The 20,494-nt window shown below is 41.3% G+C and overlaps 1 protein-coding gene across 7 annotated transcripts in view; it reads left to right on the forward strand.

Moving 5' to 3' along the window:
- ggps1 (geranylgeranyl diphosphate synthase 1) overlaps positions 1-20,494 on the forward strand; it is a 98,597-nt gene that overhangs the window by 40,242 nt on the left and 37,861 nt on the right. For 4 of the 7 annotated variants that reach the window (XM_073056643.1, XM_073056642.1, XM_073056648.1 and 1 more), the window contains one exon: positions 10,961-11,056. The exons of 1 other annotated variant lie outside the window; for it this stretch is intronic. In XM_073056643.1, coding sequence (XP_072912744.1) covers positions 10,990-11,056 — 67 coding nt within the window. In that variant the 5' untranslated portion in view covers positions 10,961-10,989. Of the gene's footprint in view, positions 1-10,960; positions 11,057-20,494 lie in introns of those variants that run through there. 2 more of the 7 variants (XM_073056649.1, XM_073056647.1) reach the window with 2 other exon arrangements.

The raw sequence follows: 20,494 nt of genomic DNA on the forward strand, positions 1-20,494 counted from the left end.
TGTATCGGCTTAAAACATGGACTGTTCCACAAAGCAAACAAAAAGGCAGGCATAACTGGGACCCATGCGGGTGCCCATGGCTACACCTTTCGTTTGGAGGAAGTGAGAGGCAGCCAAAAGAGTAATTATTGAGAGTTAAAACTAATTCTGCTAGACGGAGGAGAGTGGTGGTAGAGGGGAATTGGTTATGTCTGGAATCCAAAAAGAAGCGGAGAGCTTTGAGACCTTCCTGTTGGGGGATGGAGGTATATAGGGACTGGATGTCCATGGTGAAAATAAGGCGGTGGGGGCCAGGGAACTTAAAATCATTGAAAAAATTCAAAGCATGAGAAGTATCACGAACATAGGTGGGAAGAGATTGAACAAGGGGGGATAAAACAGTAACAATGTATGCAGAAGTGAGTTCGGTGGGGCAGGAGCAAGCTGAGACAATAGGTCTACCTGGACAGGCAGGTTTGTGGATCTTGGGTAGGAGGTAGAAACGGGAAGTGCGGGGTGCAGGAGCTATGAGGTTTGTGGCAGTAGGTGGGAGATCCCCAGAGCTGATAAGGTTGGTGATGGTATAGGAGACAGTGGCCTGGTGCTCCTTAGTGGGGTCATGATCAAGAGATAAATAAGAGGAGGTATCAGAGTTGTCTCTGTGCCTCGTCCAGGTAGAGGTCAGTACGCCAGACAACAACAGCTCCCCCCTTATCAGCAGGTTTTATAGTGAGGTTGGGATTGGTGCAGAGGGAGTGGAGAGCAGAGCGTTTGGAAGGAGTGAGGTTGGAATTGGAACACGGTGTGGTGAAGTCGAGACAGTTGATGTCCCGTCGGCAATTAGCTTTCCGGAAGGAGTAGTGACAGCAGGAGTGAGGTCACTCTGCCTGTTCTCCATCTCCCTCCGGTGCTCACCCCTTTCTTTTTCCCTAGGCCTCCCGTCCCATGATCCTTTCCCTTCTCTAGCTCTGTATCCCTTTTGCCAATCACCTTTCCGGCTCTCAGCTTCACCCCACCCCCTCTGGTCTTCTCCTATCATTTCACATTTCCCCTCCCCCTCCTACTTTCAAATCTCTTACTATCTTTCCTTTCAGTTAGTCCTGACGAACAGTCTCGGCCCGAAATGTCGACAGTGCTTCTTCCTATAGATGCTGCCTGACCTGCTGCGTTCCACCAGCATTTTGTGTGTGTTGCTTGAATTTCCAGCATCTGCAGATTTCCTCATGTTTGCCTCAAAAAGAATTTTTGCATGTTGTTATATCAAATATTATATCCATTTGCAGATGATGGGCTAAATCTGAAATACTGCCACTTAGCTTTAAAGCAGGGGTTCCCAACCGGGGGTGCGACAAAGAGTGGCTTGTTTCCTTGAGTGATGAGTCATCACTCAGCCAGCTGCCAGTGTGCCTTGACAAGTGGTAGTAGGTGGTTGTGTTGCGTAGATAGTGGTCTCGTTGTTTATTTAATCAAAAGGAGAGAATAACAGAATTAACATATAAGTAACATTGTCAGAGTATTGCTTTTAAAATCATTATAAAGCAACATCTGACAAAATCATTTTATATTGTTTCACTCATAAATTCACGATCGCGAGAGTTCGTTAAGTATTTCACCCCTCGGGGCCTCTCAGCTTGCCAGTTGCCTCTGCTCACATGCACCGTGTCTCCCTCTGTCACTTGAATTCACTCAGCCAATCCCGTGTTTATCCCCGCTTTGTTCAGCCAATCAAACACCCTCGTTGCCACTGACTTCCCCATATATAATGCGAAGGACTGAGGAGCATGGGGGAGACGGGAGGTGACGTTTGTCCCATGCACACTCCAGTCTCCCGCTGTTCGATTCAGCATTGAGGATTCTCATCAGTGTTACCTGGGAAGTTACACCTCAGAGTTGAGTTTCATCAATGTTAGCTAGAAGGTTACATCTGAGTTAAAAATCATCTCATAATGCCAAAATCTTTATACATCCCGAATCAACCATCAAGTAACGACTTCGTGTTAAAACCAAACCCACAGACAGTAGGTAAATTATTCAATTATAAAATTTTAAAAAGCCGCATTTTGATAAAAAGCAGCTGAAGTCATTCATATTTGTCTCAATGCATTAAAGAAGCTTTTGAATTTCAAAGGTTTTTTTCTCTTGAGGTTTTTTCTTGAATTGTTAATAATTTTGAATAGTGTTAGTTTGAGGTATCATGGTTAGCACTGAGGACTTTGAATCGTGTGATGGGAATTCATATCTCCGGTAATCATTGGAAATAGGTGTGTAAATTCAGTAGAGAGTAGCCTAATAAGTCACGTCGTGTTCCCGTAGCATTTCCACCTGACGATTTATCTTGGTGTAACCGCAGATAAAATCGTAATATAATATTCGAAAGCGTATTTCTCACGATACTTTGCTATAGGCGTGTCTGGTTGAGTAAAGCGGTAATCCCTGACTTAGTCAGAAATCCGTTGGTTGTCATGAGGACAAGCTTTAACCGGCCTCTTTGAACTGTGGGAAGAAATCAAAGTTTTTCTGGAGGAGCGTGAATGTGATCTGCTTGGGGCAATGGAATCACAGGAATTCGCCCAAATGCTGGCTTACTTAGCTGACATTTTCACTCGTATGAATGACCTGAGTGTTCCTCTTCAAGGAAAAGGGATAAACGTATTGAGGGCTTGTGAAAAGTTGAATGCCTTCAAAGAAAAGGTACTTCTTTGGCATCGAAGGATGGAAAGAGGCAGTCTCTCAAATTTTCCTTCACTAGAAGAGACGGTTGATGATGCTGGATCCATAACTCCTACTGTGCGTGAAGAAATTGTGGCTCATTTGGAAATGCTGTCAGAACCGTTTGATGGATATTTTGCTGCTGGAGACCTGAAGGTTTCAGAAGAATGGATCATGAATCCATATTCCTACAATTTGGAGAAAATGTCAGATGATGAAGAGCTGAAGGAATATCTTATTGATTTGCGGACAAATCGAGCTCTTGAAATGTAATTTGAAAGCAAGACTTTGGAGGAGTTTTGGTGTGTAGCACTGGATATGTTCCCAAGACCTGGTGGAAAAGCACTCGTGTGTCCTCATTCTATTTGCAACAGCATACTTGTGTGAATCTGGATTCAGTTCTCTTTTGTCAATCAAGGCAAAATCTAGGAATCGCCTGAATCCACAGGCAGTCCTGCGGATCGCAGTCAGCAAGAAAGTTCCACGTTTTGACAAAATCATGAATGAGAAGCAGGAGCAAAGAATTCATTGAATTTTATGTTCACAATTGGGATTGATTTTACTGTTTACAATTTTTTCTGAATAAATTAGAATCTAATTGCTCAATTTATATTTGCATTTTATGCACTGAGTTAAAAGTTTATTTTTTTAAGTTCAGTTTGTTCACCCACAGTATTGTATGTGGTTCAATTTGTGCTTCAAAAATTAGAAATTAGGCTTCATCTTCAAATGTGATATTTTGTAGGGGTGCGAACATTAATCAAACATTTCCTAGGGGTGTGGGGCATAGAAAAGGTTGAGAACCACTGCTTTAAAGGATTTGGGGGGAGGGGTGGATGTTAAAAGTGATTTTAAAGTTGCTGTGGTTGTCAATTGTGTCCGATGCTCCCGGTGTGCCAGGCATGAATATTGATTTCTCCTGGTGAACAAATTCCTGCTTACCCCTCTATTCCTCATTCTGACCTCTCTCTCCTCAACTGCTTGTTACTTCCCCGGGTCCTCTTTCTCCAATTGTGCACTCTCCTCTCCTCAGACTCTTTCTTCTTCAGCCCTTGACTTTTCCCACCCACCTGACTTCACATATCACCTTCCAGCTAGCCTCTTTCCCCTTCCTCCAACTTTTTATTGTGGCATATTCCCCCTTCCTTTTCCGTCCTGAAGAAGAGTTTTAACCCAAAATGTCAACTGGTTATTCTTTTCCATTGATGCTGCCTGATCTGCTGAATTCCTCCAGCAGTTTGTGTGTTGCTTTGGATTTCCAGCATCTGAAGATTTGTTTTTAAAAGCAAATAGTTGGTAAATCACTTCCCCTCGCAAAGATTTGGTTCACTTTACAAATCCTTCCAGTTTGATTTTTTTTTATTTGGCTGTCATGCTTCTTGTTTCAGTTGTGTTTTTAATGGTCTAATTTTTTTTAAAAGGTACTTTGAATCCTATACTTTGCATACAAGTCCCAATGGATCAGTCCTTGGCTTGCACCTGTTTTCTTATTTGCATGTTATCCGTTAGTCGAATGGGTTCACAGGAGCATCCAGTTTGGTCTCCAGCTCTGCAAGTCATAGGACTTGCCTATCCATTGTTTAATTCAGCACTGTTGCTGCAACATGCAATTTGATGTTTATCAAGATACAGTTGAGTCATTAGATTAACCTTTGACATTGACCTTTGGCATCTTGTTGGCTCTTGTTCTCTTTTGGTCACTCTAAATGACACCCAGAAAAGTTTGTGGTCAGCACCCACTTCTATCACTCGTGGTCCATTCACTGCTGAAATCTGTGCATGCCTGAGTTACCCCCAGATTTCAAATCTATTCTGCACACAATTCAGCTTAAGTACACAACAGTCCATGCCATCCACATGGTCCATTCTCTTGGCTGCTTGTCTCTAATGTCTTAAATGATAGATTTTAATACACTAACTATTTTCTGTTGCTTTCTCATTCTTTGGTACATATGCCTTTCAAGCTTCTCTTCCTTATCATTCAGCTATGTTCTTTACACTGTTGTCCTGTGGTTTCCTATCTTTTGAGTTTAGGAGAATGAGGTGTGATCTTTTTGAAACATGGTCCTAACTAGGTAGGTACTGAGATTTACATTTGTGGAAGAATCAAATGAGGGAATATAATAAGGGAATTATCATTTAAAACAGAGCTTGCAAAGAGTGAAGCTCTGGAATTTTCTACCTTGGAGGGTTGTGAAGGCTTATTTGTTGGAAATATTTAAAGTTGCTAATAGAAATTAGAATGGAATGGCACGGAGTTGAGGTCTGAGGCAAATCGGCAATGATTTTGAATCTTAGCTTAAGGGAACCAGGTGTCTAATTCCTCCCATCTTGTACTCTTGTGTCTTGCCCACCATTGATTACTATATATTGAGATGCTCTTTTTCAGTGCTGAAGTGGCCCTCAATATTTCTGCTTCTCCATCATTTCAGAATCCTCAAAAGTGAATTGAAGCACCTGAACATTTGTACAACATCTGTAACAAGTTTAAAGGGAGAAACAATATTATTCTGATGTTCTGTCTGCATATTGGTCCACCTTACAAATATTGCAGACCCACACTCCACACAGTGCATACCAGTCAACGTTTTTGAAAGTAGTGTGCACCTGTTTACACACTAGACATGAATATCAGAATATCTACTTCTGGTGCTGCAGGGAGTTGAGAGGACTTTCTTCATGAGGGATTTTCACTAGAAGCAAGTCTGCTTTTTGATTTTCGTTGGCCAGTGGAGGTGTGGGACTCTGAACTAGGGATGGGGAATGGAAGGAATATGAAAGCCTGAACTCAGCAACCACTTTTTCATGGATCTGTTGTACTTTATTTTCCTGTGGGTGCCTGCAAGAAAATTAATCTCAAGTTTGTATATAGTATAATACTTTTTCAATAAATTTATCTTGAAGTTTTTAATGCTGGAATGAAATGGACAAAAGGTAGAGAAGGTAGTTTTTGATTTAGCCAATGAGTAATTTGAGGGATCAGAGAAAAACCTTGTACAAGTTATTACAACTTGGTACATCATATAACACCATAAATTGCTTTCTGTAGAATTAAGAAATTTAAAAACTACCTCACTTCAAATAGTTTAATCATAAAGCAATTTATAATATCTTGGTGAAAGGTACCTCTTTACCAGTTTAAAGTTGGTTCCAAATTCATGTTTAAATGTCATGAGGAAACAAGCTTTCCTTGTGCAGAATGTTAAAGATAACAATTTTTTAAAAACTCAATTAACATAAATTATACATGCATGAAAAAATAAATATGACAGTGCACGTTAAGAGAAAAATCTGAGGTGTCAGTGGTTTTTTAGGGCTGTTCAAGAACCTGATGGCAGAATAAACAAAGGTGTTATTGAACCCTAGTGTGGGTCCTCAGCTCCCTGTACCTCCTGCCTAATGGCAGCATCAATGGCAAGGCCCGGATTTTTGGGGGGGAGGGGTCCTTGATTTTAATGGATTTCCTGTAGTTGTCTTCAGTGAGGAGAGCTAAGCCCATGATGGAACGGGCCGAGTTCACTACCCTTGTATAGTTTTTTGTATTCCTGTGCTTTGGAGTTTCAATACCAGTCAGAATGCGTTGCACTATACACCTGCAGAAGTTTGTCATTCTGGTGTGCCTTCATGATTGTATCTTTCTGCTGGATCCAGCACGTTGATCCTCTGAAATGCTGACAGCTGGGAATTTGATGTGCTCTCTTTTCCCTGCAGACCTTTCAATGACCATAGGTGCATGGCAGAGCTGAATAGCCTATTCTGCTCCCGTGTCTTATGGTCTTGTGTTTGCCTGACTTCACCTTCCAAAGGTCCAAAATCAGTTTCTTAGTTTTGTTATTATGAATGGAAGACTGTTACATCAGTCGACCAGCTAGTCCGTAGAATTTATTTTCAGTAATAGTGGTTAGGTGTTGGGGAGATCAGCACCACTGTATAATCAGATGTGTGAACAAACTTATTAATGCTTGCTGATGCAGATTGGTTATACAGACTTTTACAGAGTTGCATTAAAGCCTCTAATGGCTGAACAGAATAAATTGGATGCAAAGGGGAAAACAAACAGGAATAAGTTCATTGGCAAACAAGAGAAAAGCTGCTGGAATGCAAGCAACACAAAAGCAACTCAGCAGGCCAGGCAGCATTTATGGAAAAGAGTGCAACAGCAATTCGGGCCAAGACCGTTCTTCAGGACTGAAGGGAAAAAAGATGGAGTGAGAATAAGGTGGGGGGAGGGGAGGGAGAAACAAAGTTAAAGGTGAAACTGGGAGGGGTGAAGGAAAATTCCCTGATTTCAAGTTTCCTGGCCTCTATATATTTTCAATATGGATGTCCTGTCCCTATACATCTCATCTGGAAGGCCTCAGAGCTCTCAATTTCTTTCTGGACACCAGATCCAACCAGTTCCCCTCCTTCACTCTCCTCCATCTGACAGAACTTGTCCTTGCTCTCAATTTCTTCAGCTCCTCCCACTTCCTTTACGTGGGTCACAACTATGCCTGCCTTTTTGTCAGTTATGAGAAACAGTGTGTTCCAAGCCTACACTGGTATCACTCCCAACTTTTCCTATGCAACATTTATTGCATTGGTGCTGCTTCTTGCACCCGTGCGGAGCTTGTCGAATTTGCCTCCAACTTCCACCCTGCTCTCAAATTTACCTGGTCTATTTCCAAACCCTTCTCCCCTTTCTCGATCTCTATCTGGAGACAGCTTATCTACTGATGTCTATTACAAACCCACTGACTGTCACAGCTACCTGGACTAAATCTTTTCCCATCCTGTTATTAGTAAAAATGCCATCCCCTTCTTTCAATTCCTCAGTCTCTGTGGCATCTGCTCTCAGGATGAGGCCTTTCATTCCAGAACAAAGGAAATGGCCTCCTTCAAAGAAAGGAGCTGCCCTCAACTGCATCTCTTCCATTGCGCACACATCTGCCCTCACCCCATCCTCCTTTACCCCACTAGGGACAGGGTTCCTCTTGTCCTCGCCTACCACCTACCTCTGGGTCCAACATACAATTCTCTGCAAGTTCTGTCATCTCCAACGGGATTCCATCTCCAAGCATACATCTCTTTCTCTCTCTCCCACCCCCCCCCCCCCCCACACAATCACCACTTTCTGCTTTATACAGGAATTGCTCCTTAGGCAATTCTCTTGTCAATTTGTCCCTCCTCACTGATATCCCTCATGGCACTTATCCTTACAAGCAGAACAAGTGTTACACATGTCCCTACACCACCTCCCGCACTACCATTCTATCATTCTACCATTCAAGGCCCAAAACAGTCCTTCCAAGTGAGGTGATACTTCACCTATGAGCCTGGGGTCATCTACTGTATTCGGTGCTCCTAGTGTGGCCTCCTGTATATTGGAGAGACCTGACGTAGATTGGGAGACTGCTTCGCCACCTATGCTCCATCTGTCAAAAAAGGCAGGATCTCCCGGTGGCCATCCATTTTAATTACACTTCCCATTCAAACATGTCAGTTCATGGCAGCCTCTATTGTAGCAATGGAGTCATGCTCAGGTTGGGGGAGCAACACCTTGTATTCCAATTGGGTAGCTTCCAATCTGATGGCATGAACATTGATTTCTTGAATTATTGGTAATGCCCTCACCCCCTCTCACTATTCCCCATTCCCTTTTTCCCCCCCACCTTCTCCCTACCTGCCCATCATCTCCTGGTGCTCATCTCCCTTTTTCCATGGTCTTCTGTCCTCTCCTATCAGATTCCCCCTTCTCCAGCCCTGTATCTCTTTTCACCAGTGAACTTCTGGCTCTTTACTTCATCCCTGCCCCACTCCACTTCCCGGTTTCACCTATCACCTTGTTTCTTCCTCCTCTTCTTCTCCCCCACCCCTAACATCTTCTTAGTCTGACTCCTCATCTTTTTTCCTTCAGTCCTGATGAAGGTTTCACTCTGAAACATCCACTGTACTCTTCTGTAGATGATACCTGGCCTGCTGAGCTCCTCCAGCATTTTGTGTATTGAATGTCATATTTTAAAGTGTTGCAGTCCATTTCCTGTCTGGAACCAGGATTAGCATAATTGGTGGAACAAATTTGGACTGCCTCACACAGCTTGGCAATGATTTCAAAACAATAACACAGGGAGGGTTGTGATCACATCTAAGATCAACATCATGTGACAAGCCAGGAGCTACTGCTCACAGGTGGATAACAAATAATTTCAAGTTTAATTGTCATTCAAGCAGTCACATGAATACAGCCAAAAGGGGCCAAGGTGCAAAACACAGTACCAGCAGTCACACACAGCACAAGGTACATGTAGCACATGTAATTATAATAACAGAAAAACAAAAAACTAATATAGGCAAGTCTGAGTGGCATGGCCTGTAGACGGAAGGTGCATAGGATGTTGTCCTGGAGCCAGGTTTCTGCAAGAACGAGCACCGTTTGAAATAGATTGCCAGTGCTGAATGAAATGCAAAAGCGTTCTTGTGTACTTAAGAACATTTTCCAAGGTAAGCAATATGAATAGAGAGAAATGGCTGGAGCTGGTGTAAACAATGGGTTGTATTGAATCGTAGTAGAAAATGGACACTAATCCTGAAGCTTGCATTCAGTTTGGTTAGACTAGCATAGACTGAAGAGCTAGAAGTTGAAATGATGTAATTAAATAGTGATTCATTGGCAGGACTGGTTTTGTTCACAAAAACATGGCTGTGCAGATTCAGAATCGGCTTGCCCATAGACGGCAGGTGATGATTGTAGATGGAGCATATTCTGTCTGGAGGTCAGTGACTGCTGGTGTTCCACAGGGATCTGCTCTTTGTGATAAGTTGAAAAGTGGGTTACTAAGCTTTGCAGCTGATACAAAGGTTGAAATTGTGGATAGTGTAGAAAATTTTTGTCGTCGGTTGCATTGACAGGATGTAGAGCTGTGTTGAGAAGTGCCAGATGGACTTCAACTCAGAGAACTGTGAAGGGATTCACTTTGGAAGTCAAATTTGAAAACAGAATACAGGGTTCCTGCAGGGTGTGAAGGGTTAATGGCATGATTCTTAGCAGTGTGGAGGTACTCGGCCATAGGTCCCTCAAAGTTGCTGCGCAGTTTGATAGCGTGGGTAATGAGGCCTTCATTAGGAGGATCAAGCTCAAGCTGTGAGGTAATGTTACAGCTCTATAAAATCCTGGTTAGACCACAGAGGAATATTGTGTTCAGTTCTGGTCACCTCATTATAGGAAGAATATGGAAGCTTTAGAGAGTGCAGAGGAGATTTACTAGAATGCTGCCTGGATTAGAGAGCATGTCTTCTGAAGACAGGTTGAGTGAGCTAGGGCGTTTCCCTTTGGAATCAAGGTGGATGAACGATTACTTGAATGATGTGTGCAAGCTAGGAGGTGTAGATCAATTGGTTAGCTAGACACTTTTTTTCCTAGGATGGAAATGAATAATATAGTGGGGGGGAAGAGGGGAGGATGCGAGATAATTTTAAGGTGATTGGAAGAAAGTGTAGGGGTGGATGTCAGAGGTGATTTTTTTTCCTCAGTGTGTGAAACACTGCAAGGGTGGTGGTAGACGCAGATAGTTAGGGACATTTAAGAGACTCAGATAGTCAGGTGGTTGATGGGAAAATAGAGCATGGAGGGTTAGACTGATCTTGGAGTAGGTTAAAAGATCTGCACAACATTCTATGTAAATCATCAAAATCAGTGTTGTCATTAGCACCATGGTAGCGTAGCAGTTAGTGAGATGCGTTTGCACTCAGAGTTCAGAATTCAATCCTGGTGCTGTCTGTAAGGAGTTTGTACGTTCTCGCTGTGACTGCATGGGTTTGCTCTGGGCATTCAGACTTCTTCCTACATTCCAAAAATGTATGGGTTAGTTGGTCATTGTAAATTGCCCTGCAATTGGCTTAGGTTTAAATAGGTGGATAGCTGGACAGTGTGGTTCGTTGAGCTGGAAGGGCCTGTTCCACATTCCACATTTAAATAAATAAAATCCTGGAATTAAAATTGGTACATGTTCAAATACTTCTCCAATCACAAATTGCACAATTTCCTCTGTTTTAGTTGTATGCAAAAAAATTGCCCTTTATTATTCTAGTTTTATTGTTCATACCAATAATTTTAGTTAATACCAATAAATATATTTAATAAACTGCATTTTTCTGGAGGGATGTCATGCCATTCTAAATCTTAATGGTATTTTGCAGCCAAATTGTGTCATGTAACTGAAACTGACAAATTTTCTGAAAGTTTGTGGTCATGTCCTATACCATCATAATGTTTTGTCTACATGATGTGTTGCAGATTAACATTCTTGCCTTTAATTGAGAGCAATGGAGAGTAAAGTATCTTCAGAACAGATTCTACTCGAGCCTTATCATTATCTGCTTCAGTTACCAGGTAAGTTTTGTTTGGATTCCCCTTATCACACTTTGCTGTTTGCACTTGTTGGGTGTTTGCTGTAACAATACTGCATTTCTAAAGTTTTTCTTCTTGAGATTTATTTAATTTGTGTGTGTGGCATTGGTGGCATTTGTTGTCTATAAATGCTTTGCACCAGAGTGGTTTGCTCAACCACTTGCGTCACCCACGCTGATGTGAACTGGAAAATGTACTGGGTTCCATCCCCATAGTGAGAAATATAACCAGTATGTCTGATCTGCAGTCCAACGTTTGCAGTGTTCAATTTTTCTGATTGCACATTATTGAGGTGGAAGCCCTCAGCGTTACTCAGCAGTGACCTGTGAGTAATCAAGTGCCATATACTTAATATTGACAGCAAGTGGTTGCTGCTACTAACTTTTATACTAGAGTGAAGGGGTCAAGGGCAGAGCACATCTGGCCCACCAACTATTTGTGATGCATTTAATTTTTTAAACTCAATTTGCAAAATCAAATAGCAAAGATGTGAAGTAGTTACTTCAAAACAAATCAAAACTTGAGAGACTAAGACAGGAGATCTGTACTATGATGGGCTTAGAAATAACAAAGTTCCAAAGTTGAAAAAGGTATTTTCGATCCTTTGTTACGAAATCAGCAAAGCCAATGATCTTGTACAGATGGAAAACTAATGAAACTAAATGAGCAATGTAACGTTCAAATTAGCAAAGTAACGAGATTAGTGGTTGAACCAATGTACTTGAGCAAAGTTAGCTGTCTAACATTTCAATAATGTCTCAATTAATGTAACTGAATGGTCGAACTAAATTAGTGTTCCATCCATATTAGGCATACTAACAGCATTCCAATTAACGTAACTAAACAGTTGGACTAAATTAGCGTAACCAGCAATACTAGAGTTCAATACGTACTTAAGCATACTCATAGCATTCTAATTAATGATCAACGTCAAAATATAATTTCCCATGGCTCACTCTCCACTAAACTAAATAGCTATTGAAATGGGAATATGTAACTAGACTGCTATCTACCATGTCCCAACTTGTGTGACAGAAACCGACTGGCTCACAAATAGCCCGCGCACGGGAAGAGACTTTGGTAATGCACCTCTGATGTCATTTCTGCCCGGAGAGGGCAGGAACTGGGGATTAAATGCCAGCGCCGTGAAGTTTGAATAAACTAGTCTTGAAACGACTTACTGACTGCGTGTCATTTTTTCTAGCTCTGTATGTAGCACATCGCTACACTCCTGTATTTCCAAACCAAATTTGATATGTATTGGACCTGTTACCATCTACAATGAGTGTAAATGTCTTCCTTTTTAGAGCTCTCCTGGTGATAAGGAAGGTGAGGTCTTCAGATGCAAGATGGTTGGGTGCTACTGCTTTCAAATCAATGGGATCGGAGTATACTTTAATTATTGGATGACCTTGATAATAACCTCTACTTCACAAAGAATTCTGTGCCTTCATAGTGGAATTGAGGACCTTTCACACAGACCTGATCAATCTCCCCCGTGTTCCTCGATGGCATGAACCAGCTGGGGAGGGATGGTAGGGGTTGTTTAAGAATCCATTTAATTCCTTTTTGAAGAAGGACATCACTGATCTGTGAATGATTCCACTTCTCAATGCCTTTTCACAACTCTTGTTCAGTTCCAACAAAGTTCGTCACGTTATCAGAGCGCAGTTCATGAACCTGTCCTCATCTTGCTATAAAGCGTCGAAGTGCATTAGCAAAGGAATCTATCTAAAGAAGATGCCTTCTAGTGTCACAGCTAGCACACTGTTGCTTATCCATTTTGAGTTGAAAGTCACCTTTCGCGCAAATGGATACAAGGTCATAATAGAGAGATACTGCTTCTTCCTCAGAGAACACGGATGTAAGACAGTCATCAAAGTAAATTGCAAAACCTTATCGTGCAGCTGTATGGTTCTTCATTGTCTTTTGTGCATTTCTTAAGGGCAAGGTTGGCACAGTTCGGTGATGAAGTTGCTCCAAAGACATGTACCACCATTCTGAAGTCCACCATATCTTGGCTGAGGTCACCATCAGGCCACCAGAGAAACTTCAGCAGATCTGCATCTTCCATTGGTACTTCAACCTGATGAAACATTGATTCAATATCTACTATGATCACATCTGGCTCTTTTCTGAATCTGGTTTTGATTCCAGTCAGTGAGCTTGTAAGGCCTGGTCCCTGTAAAAGCTGAGCATGAAATGATGTTCCCTGAAAAGTCTCTCCACAGTCAAACACAACAGTTTCCCTTTTCTGGGGTGACACATTTCTTCAATATTTTAAGCAAGACTACTTTTTTTTATTTCCATCTTTTACAGTTTCAAAATAACAAAGGAAAAGGACCCAAAGCAAAAGTTTAGGCACCCTGCATGGTCAGTACCTAGTAACACCCCCTTTGGCAAGTATCACAGCTTGTAAACACTTTCTGCAGCCAGCTAAGAGTCTTTCAATTCTTGTTTGGGGGATTTTCGCCCATTCTTCCTTGCAAAAAGGCTTCTAGTTCTGTGAGATTCTTGGGCCGTCTTGCATGCACTGCTCTTTTGAGGTCTATCCACAGATTTTTGATGATATTTAGGGTCGGGAAACTATGAGGGCCATGGCAAAACCTTCAGCTTGCACCTCTTGAGGTAGTCCATTGTGGATTTTGAGGTGTGTATAGGATCATTATCCTGTTGTAAAAGCCATCCTCTTTTCATCTTCAGTTTTTTTACAGACAGTGTGATGTTTGCTTCCAGAATTTGCTGGTATTTAATTGAATTTATTCTTCCCTCTACCAGTGAAATGTTTCCCGTGCCACTGGCTGCAACACAAGCCCAAAGCGTGATCAATCCACCCCCGTGCTTAACAGTTGGAGAGATATTCTTTTCATGAAATTCTGCACCCTTTTTTCTCCAAACATACCTTTGCTCATTGCAACCAAAAAGTTCTATTTTAACTTCATCAGTTCACGGGAATTGTTTCCAAAATGCATCAGGCTTGTTTAGCTGTTCCTTTGAACTTTTTGATGGAGGGGAAGAAGCTGTTCCTAAAACATTGAGTGTATGTCTTCAGGCTTCTGTACATCCTCCTTGATGGTAGTAATGAGAAAGGGGCATCCTGGGTGATGTGGTCTTTAATGATGGATGCCACCTTTTTGAGGCATCATCTTTGAAGATGTCCTCAATGTTGGGGAGACTAGTGCTCATGATGGAGCTGGCTAAGTGTGCAACCTTCTGCAGCTTTTTCCAATCCTGTGCAGTGGCCCCTCCATTCCAGACTGTCCTGTAACTAGTTAGAAAGTTCTACATGGTCCATCTGTAGAAATTTGCTAGGCATACCAAATCTCCTCACACTTTTAATGAAATATAGCTGCCGGCTTGCCACTTTCATAATTGCATCATTATGCTGGGCTTAGGATAGATCTTCAGAGATATTGACACCCGAGAACTTGAAACTCTTCACCCTTTCCGCTTCTGACCCCTCAATGAGGACTGGGGTATGTTCCATCAACTCTACCTCTGGCCTTATGACAAGAGGAATGCACTCATAAAACCACTTGAGGATGGTTAACACCTACAGAACCCTTGTACAAATGGCTGTGTTACTGTGATTGGGTTTCATGACCCCAGCCTGTGGGAGTTTTCCCTCTTGATTTCAGTTTCACTGGGACTCCTTGATGCCACACATGGTCAGTGGAATCCCTCCATGTCAAGTGGAATCACTTTTATCTTGGCATTTTTCCACAATGCTGAACAGATGTTCAATATAATTGTACTGGAACAGTTATTCTTGAGGTTTATCTTCACCATTGGTATACAGTCGGCCCTCCTTATCCACGGGGGATTGGTTCCGGGACCCCCAGCGGATACCAAAAACCGCGGATGCTCAAGTCCCTTATTTAACCTGTCTCAGTGCAGTGGACTTTAGGACCTGGTGGAGCTCGGGACCCCCCCCCCCCCGTCCGCAGTGTTTCTGTTCCGTTGACGGAAAACAATCATGATTGAAAATAAAGTGGAAATAATAAAGCGATCAGAAAGAGGTGAAACACCATTGGTCATTGGAAAAGTGTTAGGCTACAGTCGGTCAATGATTGGAACAATTTTAAAGGATAGAGTGAGAATAATGGAGCATGTGAAAGGCCCTGCCCTGATGAAAGCTACAATTACTATTAAGCAACACAGTGGTTTAATTATTGAAATACATACGTTTCTTAAGTGTTTTATATGCATAGAAAGGTAAAGTATATACTATATACTAAGACAAACGTTTGACTAACTGATGCTAAATAATAACGGATGTACCTGTTCCAACTTAGTTATGATACCTAGTACAAAGTAAATGCTATGTAAATAGTTGTTATACTGCATTGTTTAGGGAATAATGACAAAAAAAAAGTCTGTACATGCTCAAACAAGTGCTGGAGAGAGAACTGGGTTTTCCTGGTCCGTGGTTGGTTTAATCTGCGCATATGTGGAACCCACGGATAAGGAGGGCTGACTACCGGTAGTTGTGCCATCATCTTGCTGGAAGAGCCAAAGCAGACATCATTTTCTTTTAGGAAGGCCATCTTCTCTCTGAGCCTTTTCCTCCAGCAGAGGGCACAAACCCATTGTATGTTCACCCTCACAGAACAGACAAACCCTTTTGGCTGATGAGACCATTAACCTTCCATTAGTTCCAGGTTCAGTTTTAGCTTTACTTCTCACACTGACCACAGGAGTGGCAAAGCTGCTTTCTTTAGTCTTAGAGCAAAATTGTATATCCTATATATTCCCAAATGCCAGTGCATAGTAATCTTTACTTGCCTCTCAATAAAATCAAAAATGTCTGTTCAATACTAAAATGTTCCTGTAGTAATAAAGCCTTAGCTTTTACATATCCTTTCTTTGCGTCAACATGTTGGTAACTTCTGACAAGTTCTCTAGGGTGACCCCTACTGTACTGCTGAAGGAAATGGAAGTGGTCGCTGTGGCTATCAGTCTTGCCTTCAGCACTATTTTCAAAAGCCCTCATGAATGCATGATACTGCAGTGCATCACCTTCGGAGATTTGCATCTCTTTTCGGCTAAGATTAAATGTGTTGCTGTTGTACCAATAAGGTTGTTATTTAATTTTGTTTCTTCATGGTATCAATAATACTATTCTGACACCTATCATTCAAAACAAGACTGCTTCCCTGCTGTAAGTAAATATGACATGGGTTCGGAGAGCCTCATTAGTGCAGGCTGAGAGTAAGCACCCTGAAGATTCTCTTATGATTCACAGACACTTGAACAAATGCATCAACATTGGCTTTGTTTCTCTGTCTCTTCAATTTAAGAATTCACACCATCAGACTGTCCTGTTGGATCGCCTTTAGTACTTGCTGCACTTGAAGCCCTTAGCACATAAATTTTAACCATGTACACGGCAATTTCTCCCTACAGCATAAGCTGTTCTTTCCTTTTCCGTAGCCTCTGCTTTATTGGCCTCTAATGCATGCAGAGAAGGTATCAGATACAGAAGATGCTCTGCCTGTCACAGAACTTCGAGCACTGGCATTACATGCATACTTTCTCAGGTCCAGGTCATCCTTTGGGTCTTCTCCTGTCTGTGTAGTCAAAACATGCCTTGGAATTGGAGAAACCTCTGATGGAAAGTGAGACCTAGTCACTTGTTGCAGCAACATGACCTTGAATATAATGTGTTCAACCATTGTTTCGCATCACCTATAAATAAGCTGCAATAGTGATCAATGCTTCAAAAACATCAATTTTGTCTTTCCTGCTCAAGCTTGGGAAGTTATAAAATGAGCATGTGATGTTGCTTAGCAACAGCTTCACAGATTAGTTGGGTCCTCAACATGAGATTGCATTTGTAAGGCATTTTCTTTAATTTTTATAAGATCATTAATTTTTGGTATTAAACTAATTTTTTTCACATTTGTCTTGTACTTTTTTGCAGACTTTGATTAGATTAGTCTTGGCTTAGCTTCAGTTTCTTTTTTGCAAGCCCCAAGAGCAGTGTTGCTGGTGCTAAGTCCATGCTTCGATACATTCATTACTTTCTCTGGATGTGCCACTCACAATTTGTTCGTCTTTAGCACCAGTGATATTCGATTCAATAAACATCAGCAATCAAACTCTGCGTGTCCATAACCCTTAAACCACAACAGCCTTCAAATTAAAACATTGCCAACCGAAATATTTCAGCACTTCAATAAAACAAAGCAACAAAACTTCAGGCAAACACCACACGATCGAGCGACGGTCCCCAATGGGCAAGAAGCACTGACCATTCAAAACTCTGTTCAAAACACACGTACGCAGCATGAATCAATAAAAGGGTTGTTTATGTGCCACAAGCTGCTCTGGCTTCTCAGTGTTGCGATTCCAATTTCGCCAACAGGTCCCAGCCAATCCATTGCAGTAGACAGGTGTTCATTTGGGTGTAACTTTTTTTGTTGTTGTTGACAAAATGTAGTGATTACCTTAAGACAAACCAAAACCACTGAGGAGAACCACAAAGCCAGGAGATTGACAATGTATGACAGGCTTTGAAATAACAAAGTTCCGAAGTTGAAAAGGGTACTTTCAATCCTTTATTACAGAACCAGCAATGTTGAATGATCTTGTAGCGATGGAAAAGCTAACGAAACTAAATTGATGATATAACGTTCAAATTAGCAAAGCGACGAAGTCAATGGTTGAATCAACGTATTTAAACAAAATTAGCGATCTAATTAGAGTTCCAATAAAATCCCAGTTAGTGTAACTAAGCGGTCAAGCTAAATTACCATTCTATATGTGTATATATATTGATAGTGTTCCAATTAACGATCAACAAAAAAAATCATTTCCTTTGGCTTGCTCACTCTCCACTAAACTACTTGCAGAATGAGAATATGTAACTATTCTCATTTGTTTCTACCACATGACAGAAAATAGATATATGGCTCCTACATCCTGCATTAACAAATCTCAAAGTCTCTGGTCCTATAGTACCCTCCCTGTTTAATCAGAAAGCTGTAATATCATTCTCTGTCCCAGTATTTGAATGTGCCATCTATGTGGATTATTATAACCAAGCTGAATTGGGAGCACTTGTACTCCTGGGGCAGAAGTTAATAGATTCAAGTTCATTCTAGGATTTGAGCAAAAAAGGTTAGGTTGGCACTTGACATTTGTCTTTTTAGATGTTCTGGATTGAGACTATATCTGTTTAAGTAATACAAGTATTCTGTTCCACTTCAAAGGAAGAGCATGGAGTATACTCAGAATTTTGCCCTGTCAAGATCATTAAGGGTTTGGTCATCATCTGATTCCTGGTTGTGGGAGTTTCTACTCCTTGTAAAATCTACCCAATTCTTATTGGTTGTTAAGAGCTTTGGGATAATTTGAAGTTGTGAACAACAATATACAAATGCAAAAACACAAGAGATTGAAAAAAGAATTCTATCAATTGTCCTTAGAATTTGAGTTGTTTTAGTTTGGCAAGTACTGACCCATAATGCTTAACCAGTCCTCCAACTCGGTGCTATAAGCAAAATGATTACTCACCTAGTGGAATATCCTTTGACAAATCTGACTTCAGCAAAACCATAATGCCACATTTGGAGTATCCAATTGCCAAATGTAATTTTTTTTTTTAAAAAGTAATACATCATTATTACTGAATGCATTGTGGGCCTGCTATGGTAAACGGTCTGCATGTGACTGTAAGAAACTTCAGTTGTGGCCATAGTTAAAGCACATCACAGAAACCAACCTCCTCTCTATCGACTCTGGAAGCCAGTCAACATAATCAAAGACCTCACCCACCCTGTACATTCTTTTTTCTGTCCCTTTGGGGAGAAAATAATAAAGCCTGAAGGCACGCACGCACCACCAGGCTGAAGGATAGCTTCTACCCTTGTAGTGATGATGAACGGTTCCCTATGGCAATAAGATGGACTCTTGACCTTGCAATCGACCTCTGATCTTTCACCTTACTTTCTCTGTAGCTGTTACACTGTTTTCTATGTTCAGTTATTGTTTTGCCTTGTACTACCTCAATGCACTGTGTAATGAGTTGACCTTGGACAAACTGTATGTAAGACAAGCTTTTCACTATGTGACAACAAACCAAGCCCAAATTACTTATTTAAACTCAATGATGTGGGGATCACTTGCACATTGATTTGCAAACTTGCTGCCTGTAGTGTTTAAGTACCTTTATCCTTAAGATCAATGAATGTATGATCATGGCAAATAGCAGAAGAACTGCAATAACAGCAGTTAAAAATTCCTTGTACTGACAAGCAATCAATTTCTCCCCAGTGTCATTACCGAAGTCCCTTTCACCAGTTCCATTCCAATTTCAAATCTGTTCATGGATGCCATGAGATGCAACTAGAGTGAAGAGGATTGATGCTGACAAGTGAAGTTTGTATGCAAGTGCTTTGGAGGGAAAAGAATCCAGATCCAGATTTTCCCTTGGGAGTTTTTAAGAGTCATAGAGCATGATGGCCCTTCGACCAATCTAATACACACTGAGCTGTTATTCTTCCAAGTCCCGTTGATGTGCATGTGGAACATATCCCTCTCATCCAAACCTCTTAAATCAAACCCCCATCCGCCACTTCTGGCAGCTCATTGCATGCTCTCATCACACTCTGACAGAAGAAATTTCCCTTCAGTATTTCACCTTTCACCCAAAACCAATGATCTCCAGTTATAGTCTCACCCATCCTCAGCCTGTATGCATTTACCCTATCTTTATCTCATACTTTTGTATACTTCAAGTCTCTCTTCATTCTCCTGCTCCAGGGAATTAAGTCCTGACCTATTCAACCTTTCCCTGTAACTCAGGTCCTCAAGTCCTGGCAATAACCTAGTAAATTTCTGTATTCTTTCAACCTTATTTACATCCTTCCTATAGGTAGGTGAGCAGAGCTGCGTACAATTTTCCAAATTCGACCTCACCAATATCATGTACATCTTCAATATATCCTAACTTCTGTACTCATTACTCTGTATCATGAATGTCAATGTGTCAAAACCTCTTTATAACCCTAACTACCTGTGATGCCACTTTCAAAGAATTATGGATCTGTGTTCTACTGCACTCTGCAGTGCATTTAATTGGATTGGCAGTAAAATTTAGTGGCAAGTACATAAGTTATATGCCAGCTGATGGTTTAGTGGCATCCACACTAGACTTGGAAGCAAATGGTCCTGGGTTCCAATCCAGCCAACTTCTTGCACGCTTTCCATCCATACTCGGTTGAGTGCCGAGCTAGCAACGTGACTTCCTGAAAAAAAAAGTGCTAAGGAAGTGGCAAATGTTGCTGTTTGATGCACCACAAGCCACGGAGAGGAACAACACAATATTTATTATGGTGACCTGAATTTTCAGAGAACTTTAATTCCATTTCTTCAGTAGAAGATCCAAGTTCAGAGTTTGTCATTATACAGCAGATG

The sequence above is a fragment of the Hemitrygon akajei genome, chromosome 9 (assembly GCF_048418815.1).
Source record: "Hemitrygon akajei chromosome 9, sHemAka1.3, whole genome shotgun sequence".
NCBI classification, from domain to species: Eukaryota; Metazoa; Chordata; class Chondrichthyes; order Myliobatiformes; family Dasyatidae; genus Hemitrygon; species Hemitrygon akajei.